Source organism: Parambassis ranga, chromosome 8 (genome assembly GCF_900634625.1).
Source record: "Parambassis ranga chromosome 8, fParRan2.1, whole genome shotgun sequence".
In the NCBI taxonomy this organism is placed as follows: domain Eukaryota; kingdom Metazoa; phylum Chordata; class Actinopteri; family Ambassidae; genus Parambassis; species Parambassis ranga.
The window spans coordinates 1827423-1835549 of NC_041029.1; the positions used below are offsets into that span (position 1 = coordinate 1827423).

Genomic DNA, 8127 nt, shown 5'->3' on the forward strand with positions numbered 1-8127 from the left:
TGATTCTTGGCTGATGTGCCGCCTTTGTTTAACAAGTGCTGTCCAACATCAATAATGACCCGGTCACTTTTTATTATGTCTGTGATTGGGTCAGGATTCATGGCACTGATCACCTTCCACAGATGTTTACTGATATGGCCTGGAACAGGTCCTGTGAATGTACACATGGACTGAACACGGTTCTTTCCAGGTTTGGTTGCAACAGATCCTGGTCTAAGTGTACAATGACGCATATGTCGCCAAAGGACTTTTCTTTTGAACAATCCTTGACAGTATGCACAGTGCATGAAGTCATTTCCCTGTGCTTCTTTAGATGGTCGTTTAGAGGGAACTAGTTCCCCTTTTCCTGATTCAATAACAGCAGCATTATGTGCAAAGTTTCCTTTCTTGCGAATGTGATCTAATTGTTTTCTTCTCTCTTTGGAACCCTTTGGAAAGCTTATCGCTTTGGCTACATCGGGTTTATTTTGATGTGCACGTTCTAGATGCCTTGCCATCTTGGCATTGGGCTTACTGCAATACAAGCAGTAGTGCCTCTTGTCATACACTCTTTTTCCCCCTCTTTTTTGGCATGTGCTAACAACTATGCAGTCATTTACAGCCTGACTTGAAGAAGGCTCCTCTTCTGCTTCAGTGTCATCAGATGGCAGAGAAACTCTGTCAGCAGTGATTTGGTATGGTGTTGTGGTGTCACAGACAGGGGAACTTCCTGACCTGGAATCCTCCAGTTTTTCATCAACAGACCGGCGTGTTGTCCTTGTGTTTGCTTTAAGGCCAGTGTCAGTGTCACTATCACTTTCACATGTGGTATCTGGAATGTAATCATCAGCACTTCCTGATGTTGTATCATATAGTTCTGGGGAATCTTCAAGATCTATGTCTTTCATCTGAAAAGAAAAAATATTATGAATACGTAGAGCTGTACTATGATCACAAATGATTGAAGTAAATTAAGATATATAATTGTTATATATATTGTTTGTAAAACGTAGAAATTTTAAAAAAGGTGATCGTTTATTCTTTCTCAGATTAGACTTCACAAGTCACTTGATGATTTTAAATAAATGAATTAGGAGAAACAGAAATGATTGATAGTACAAAATTAAGAACTTACTATGACACTTTTGGTGCGTCTCAGTCTTGGTACCTCAATCTCATCTTCATTACAAAACTTTGTCAGAAAAAGAAAGTATAAATGACATTTTATCTCAAGTACAGTAAAACAAAAATCAAAATTAAATGACAAAATACTCAAATTAATAAGCACATATGTGATATGCGGATAAAACATTTTTTAAACTATTGTTTAGATGAGATACATATTACCAATATGAGAAAACAATTAATAGATTAAGTAATAAGAGTACTTTTTTCTAACCAGTCTCTGTGCTTACACACTGTGAAGAATGTGTCCTTTGTGGGGACATTTGACACACAGTGATACAGTTCCTTATGGGGACCAGTTTGTCCAGTTTCTGCCCCAAATCAAAAGGTCTACTAAAAGAGTGTGAGTACATGTGTGTGTCTTGTGGGGACCCCGTAAGTGTCCATTTTAGAGTAAGAATTAAGACACAAACAAACATTTGTAAATGTTCAGATTAACCCGGAACATTCTTCTACCACTGACCATCTGTATTCATTATAGAAAATTGTTTAGATGTAATGATTATCACTAGATTTCCACAAAAACAGTCTTCCATTACCACATTAACGTCTTCAAAATGATAAAAATGTAACCTTTGACCACAAATACACTGCAGGATTAGATGTAAGAAACACACATGACTGTACCTGTTGATCAGTGCTGCTGGGACAGGTCCCATTATCAATGTCAGTCTCTTGTAGTGAGGGAAGAGGGGTGTCATCTGTTGCCATGGGAACAAGTTCAATGAAGGCAGTCTGTAAAGACATATTTTATAGTTAAAATATTTTATAACATGAAACAAGATAACAAAATGCTGAAATTAAGCACTAATGTACTGAAATATGCAAATAAGGAAAAATATTTACTTAAACTGCATCACTAAACTGACGTATACTGATCTGGACCAGAATTCATATAGAAAACATGAAATTTACATTATAAAATCTGCTTCTAACAACCAGTCTCTGTGCTTACACACTGTGAAAATGTGTCCTTTGTGGGGACATTTGACACACAGTGATACAGTTCCTTATGGGGACCAGTTTGTCCAGTTTCTGCCCCAAATCAAAAGGTCTACTAAAAGAGTGTGAGTACATGTGTGTATGAATGTGTCTTGTGGGGACCCCGTAAGTGTCCATTTTAGAGTAAGAATTAAGACACAAACAAACATTTGTAAATGTTCAAATTAACCCTGAACATTCTTCTACCACTGACCATCTGTATTCATTATAGAAAATTGTTTAGATGTAATGATTATCACTAGATTTCCACAAAAACAGTCTTCCACTACTACATTAACTTCTTTAAAATGATAAAAATGTAACCTTTGACCACAAATACACTGCAGGATTAGACGTAAAGAACACACATGACTGTACCTGTTGATCAGTGCTGCTGGGACAGGTCCCATTATCAATGTCAGTCTCTTGTAGTGAGGGAAGAGGGGTGTCATCCGTTGCCACGGGAACAAGTTCAATGAAGGCAGTCTGTAAAGGCATATTTACAATATTTTATAACATGAAACAAGATAACAAAATGCTGAAATTAAGCACTAATGTACTGAAATATGCAAATAAGGAAAAATATTTACTTAAACTGCATCACTAAACTGACGTATACTGATCTGGACCAGAATTCATATAGAAAACATGAAATTTACATTATAAAATCTGGTTCTAACAACCAGTCTCTGTGCTTACACACTGTGAAAATGTGTCCTTTGTGGGGACATTTGACACACAGTGATAAAGTTCCTTATGGGGACCAGTTTGTCCAGTTTCTGCCCCAAATCAAAAGGTCTACTAAAAGAGTGTGAGTACATGTGTGTGTCTTGTGGGGACCCCGTAAGTGTCCTTTTTACAGTAAGAATTAAGACACAAACAAACATTTGTAAATGTTCAGATCAACCCTGAACATTCTTCTACCACTGACCATCTGTATTCATTATAGAAAATTGTTTAGATGTAATGATTATCACTAGATTTCCACAAAAACAGTCTTCCACTACCACATTAACTTCTTTAAAATGATTTAAAAAAATTTAACCTTTGACCACAAATACACTGAAGGATTAGACGTAAGGAACACACATGACTGTACCTGTTGATCAGTGCTGCTGGGACAGGTCCCATTATCAATGTCAGTCTCTTGTAGTGAGGGAAGAGGGGTGTCATCCGTTGCCACGGGAACAAGTTCAATGAAGGCAGTCTGTAAAGGCATATTTACAATATTTTATAACATGAAACAAGATAACAAAATGCTGAAATTAAGCACTAATGTACTGAAATATGCAAATAAGGAAAAATATTTACTTAAACTGCATCACTAAACTGACGTATACTGATCTGGACCAGAATTCATATAGAAAACATGAAATTTACATTATAAAATCTGGTTCTAACAACCAGTCTCTGTGCTTACACACTGTGAAAATGTGTCCTTTGTGGGGACATTTGACACACAGTGATAAAGTTCCTTATGGGGACCAGTTTGTCCAGTTTCTGCCCCAAATCAAAAGGTCTACTAAAAGAGTGTGAGTACATGTGTGTGTCTTGTGGGGACCCCGTAAGTGTCCTTTTTACAGTAAGAATTAAGACACAAACAAACATTTGTAAATGTTCAGATCAACCCTGAACATTCTTCTACCACTGACCATCTGTATTCATTATAGAAAATTGTTTAGATGTAATGATTATCACTAGATTTCCACAAAAACAGTCTTCCACTACCACATTAACTTCTTTAAAATGATTTAAAAAAATTTAACCTTTGACCACAAATACACTGAAGGATTAGACGTAAGGAACACACATGACTGTACCTGTTGATCAGTGCTGCTGGGACAGGTCCCATTATCAATGTCAGTCTCTGGTAGTGACAGTGGATGATTATAGTCATCCATAATCGGAGCAATGCTGGCAGTCTGTTTACATTTTTGTCGTTTTATGTCCATTTCTCTCCATTTCATAAAATGCAGAGAATTCAGCATTTCATTTCATGTTTTAATCAGAGTCAGAATCATAAATACTTAATCCCAAGGGGGTTTCATTTTGGCATTATATTTGGCAGTAAGCTGGTAAATGTTTGCAGTATCATATCTGACACATTAAGTTGTGTGTGATTTCATACTGCCATGCCTCTTGTTCCTCTAAGAATACTCAGTTTGTGTTTAACGCTTTTGTTTTTAAGTTTTCTGTCAGCATGGTTTTATTTGTCCTTATCTCCCCATTCATTTTACTTGAACTTTTACTTGAAGAAAAGCAGACATACATTTTATCTTTCTGCAACATTATGAGCCATTTTATACAGTTTATACTAACATACCTGTGTTCTCCATGGGTAGTCTTCGCCTCCATAGTCATAAGTGATCTCTTCTCCTTCTTTAATGTCATTCAAGGCAAACAGGCAGAGGTGTGGTTTTTCATTCACCTTGATTTTTTTCATCTTGCAGTTCGGATGTTTGTAATCATCATTAACAAGGCGCCCGAAGGATCCATCTTCTCTAGAGGCATCAATGCTTGAAAAGATGAAAACGAGAACAGGAATTTATTTTTTTCAGTATTTTTTACATGTTGCAGCATTGTGTACAAGGAGCATATCTTAGTTGTCTTACCACCATATCTTTTCCCTCCAGTTGAAATCAAACATAAATCCTTGACATGATCTGTGGTAAAGTCTTCTTCTTCTCTGAGACTCATCATCACTTATCATATCTCCTCTATATTCAACAACAAAATCTCCTTTGCTAATTGGACCCTTAGCAAACACACCACGCCCTGTAAAAGACAAAATAAAAACCTCACAGTTATTCTATTTTAAAATCGTCTATGCTCATATGTACTAAAAGAACATACCACTTACATACAACGGATGAGAATGACACAGAAACTGCACTGCAAATCAGTGTTTAGTTAATGTACTTTGTTTAGTATTAGATGTACAGCAGATAAGTTATGTAGCTTTTTAACTGATCAATCACGAAAGACTGCACCTTACCTTTCACTGTGTCAATATACCTGACTTCCAGTTTGGCTGTTTTGTCAGTCTTTGTAGCAACATGATGGTAGGCATCATTAAGAGGGCTTACACGCCGTGGCATTTCCTACTGCATAAAGGATTTTACAAATTAGTGTGACTTTTATTTACATTACCAGTACATTTATTTATCTATTTGAAACTGAAATGGATACACACCCTGAGGAACAGACCCTCTGTGTACTTCTTGTACAATGGTCATATAGTAAAGCTCTCACTCAATATATCAACTATTAAATTTCTCACAAAATCATTCAAATCTTCCCTCTGTAGCCTCACACAATTAATTAAAATGATTTCTACTATAACTTACATTTCATGAATACATTTCTTGATATTGCATGAAGCTGCTTTAATTTATGCCCAGTAGTTGTTTTTAATTCCATGTAAAATGAAGACCTCAGCCGAGAAAAGTACAGCTATTACAGAGATACGTTACAATGTTAACTGAATAAATGTAACCACATTACCTCCCAGAGTTATCATCCAAGTCTTTACGTTAGCATGAAATAAGCCTTGTAGCAACTTAGAGCTACCAGGGAAGTTAGCAATCTTACTAGCTAAAGTTATTTCATCAATCTAATGTTTATAATTAATTGTTATGCACATGTGCTTACCTTGTATCTCTCACTTTCACCTCTGGACAGAGGAGACAGCTCCTTTGAGGAATATTGCAGTAAATAACCTGGTTTATCATCCACCATGCGGCTTTCGGTCTTTAACACTGAAAACAACACCTTGCTTTCCTAATCATTCCTAATGAGGACCAGGAAGTGGGCGGCACCCAACCATATTTGGAAGAAGTGTGTGTGAGAAGCAGGGAATGTAGTAGCACCAAAAAAGTGTTAGGGGGCGTAGGGTTGAAGCCCACACACACACACACTAACCAAAAAACATGCATTTTGGGCCAAAGCTAAAAACCACACAGGCACCTTTAGAACAACTTGTTTATTGATTTAAAGCAGTTATCCTTATGGGGACCGCATTTTTGGTCCCCACTCTGTAACCGGTCCCCTTTGCGTGACTGTGTAAACAGTCTGCAGTCCCCACAGGGTGATGATTACCAGAACACACACACACACACACACAAACACACACACACACACACACACACACACAGGTATCAGTTGGCTTCACTTAACCCTTTTAGCCCCACCTGGAGTGTGTTTGCAGGCAGTGTGGTAGCACTGTGAAGGAAGCTGCACTGTGGAGATAAGAAGATATTTGTCTTCAACATGTGTCTTTGTCCACTCAAATGTGATTAGTCAGATGTGAAGAAAGAAGGTGGGAAAGGCAAAAGAAAAATAAAGCCACGGCAGGGTCCCAGGCTGGTTCATGAGCCAGTGTTGCATGTTACCTTCCATCTGTGTGTCCTTTTATGTGCTTTGATCTACCTCTTCCATTTCTCTGCTGTATAATAATCCTCACAGTATAGATAATACACTTTTCTTTCCAATCACATGCCTTTTTTCTGTTTCATATTTGCATTCGTGCTCTCAATAGGCTACAAGACGGAATATATGTGGTAACATGTCACAGGTTGACCTGAGGTCACGTCATTGTATTGCCAAAAGCGACATCTGGTGTTTAAAACCTTTTTGGCACATACGCCTTTCCGTCCTCCCCAGCTCCCGTAGCTCAGACCCTCCGCCTCCACACACCTTGCTTCTTCGCATTGCTGGAGGGGGCAGTGTTGTTTAATCTTTGATGTATGAGCTAAAGAACCTAATGTCTCCATACTTAACATACAACATACATAGTTTTCGTTTCTCGTGCCACATACGACATGCGGTGCTGCAGAGAATTGACTAATTGACTTTTAATTTTCACAATTTCAAAGGAATGAAGGCGACTTCTATGTTTTTGTGTTGTCTTCTTCAGGTGTGTGCGTTTTGTGAACTGGATACAGCTTTGTTTGTGTGCCGCCATGTTTCATCCAGCAGGTGTCGCTGATTCTACTCTCTGTTATCTGTTCCCATGGTAATATTCTCTCTTCGTCAGTCTGATTTACATGTTATGATGTTTTATCATCATGTATCTTTGCTTTGCACTCCTTTGCATCGCTGGAGGAGAAATCAGAAAGGCTTCTTTGTTTTGTGTTGTCTTCTTCAGAAAGACTGACACTGCTAGAAAAGTAGAGACCGAACAGTGTTCCAGTTTAACTTTGTTGACATTCCAGGTAACCAGATGTGCTTGGTGTTGGCCTCCGCAGATTCGTCACATTCCGAGACTACTCCTACTGTCGATACCATGCACAGAAAGTAATGGGAACGTGCTTATAAAACAAAACAGCCACATGTATGAATAAAGCTGTATAAATAAGTATAAATAGAGCAAATAGGTTTAAAGCTATGTTTGATTACACTGATGAGCCACAGACACCTGAAGCCCTATGCACCTTTCAAAATAAGAGCATAGGCACCATGCATAGCCACCCCCAGAACAAATTTACTTGTACTTTTGTGTGTTTGTTGGATAACTAACGCACACAATGTCTGTCGTTAGTGCATACAAACAAACAAACAAAAGTAACGATACATATTGTGTGTAATTTGTTCTGACATCTGACAGGGGGCTCCAGGCATTTAGCGGTGACGACAAAGACTAGGACTGGACTAAGGCTTAATAATGAGCCATTTATTTGGCAGAGCAAAGGATGTTGTAAAGACGTTGTCCTTCTCAAGTATTTCAGTGAAGCATCCTCATGTCTCCAGCTAGAAGACTTTTATGCTACAAAACACAAGGGAAATACAGTTGACTGTTGGATTAGACTGAATAAGGCAGCTGGCCATGCCATAGAGGGTACTGTAGACTGGCAAAGCACACTGAAAACATAAATGAGGATGTGGCTCAAATGTTTGTCAAACGCTGCCCTGACCCACACGGTTCTTGCATTTTGAAATGTAAGCCTCTTCCTGAGTGGACTTTTCATGAAGTTCCGTTGAGTA

The 8127-nt window shown here is 38.1% G+C and overlaps 1 protein-coding gene across 1 annotated transcript; it reads right to left on the bottom strand.

Annotated features, from left to right (window-relative positions):
* Window positions 1-481: 481 nt before the first annotated feature.
* On the bottom strand, window positions 482-5534 carry LOC114439876 (uncharacterized). Its single transcript, XM_028412073.1, has 9 exons — window positions 5141-5534; window positions 4758-4920; window positions 4469-4661; window positions 3245-3352; window positions 2524-2631; window positions 1792-1899; window positions 1115-1171; window positions 608-887; window positions 482-513 (listed from the first exon to the last, which is right to left on the bottom strand). Exons 1-9 carry the CDS (start codon window positions 5241-5243, stop codon window positions 482-484), a joined length of 1152 nt encoding a protein of 383 aa, XP_028267874.1. The 5' UTR covers window positions 5244-5534.
* Between the last annotated feature and the right edge of the window lie 2593 nt (window positions 5535-8127).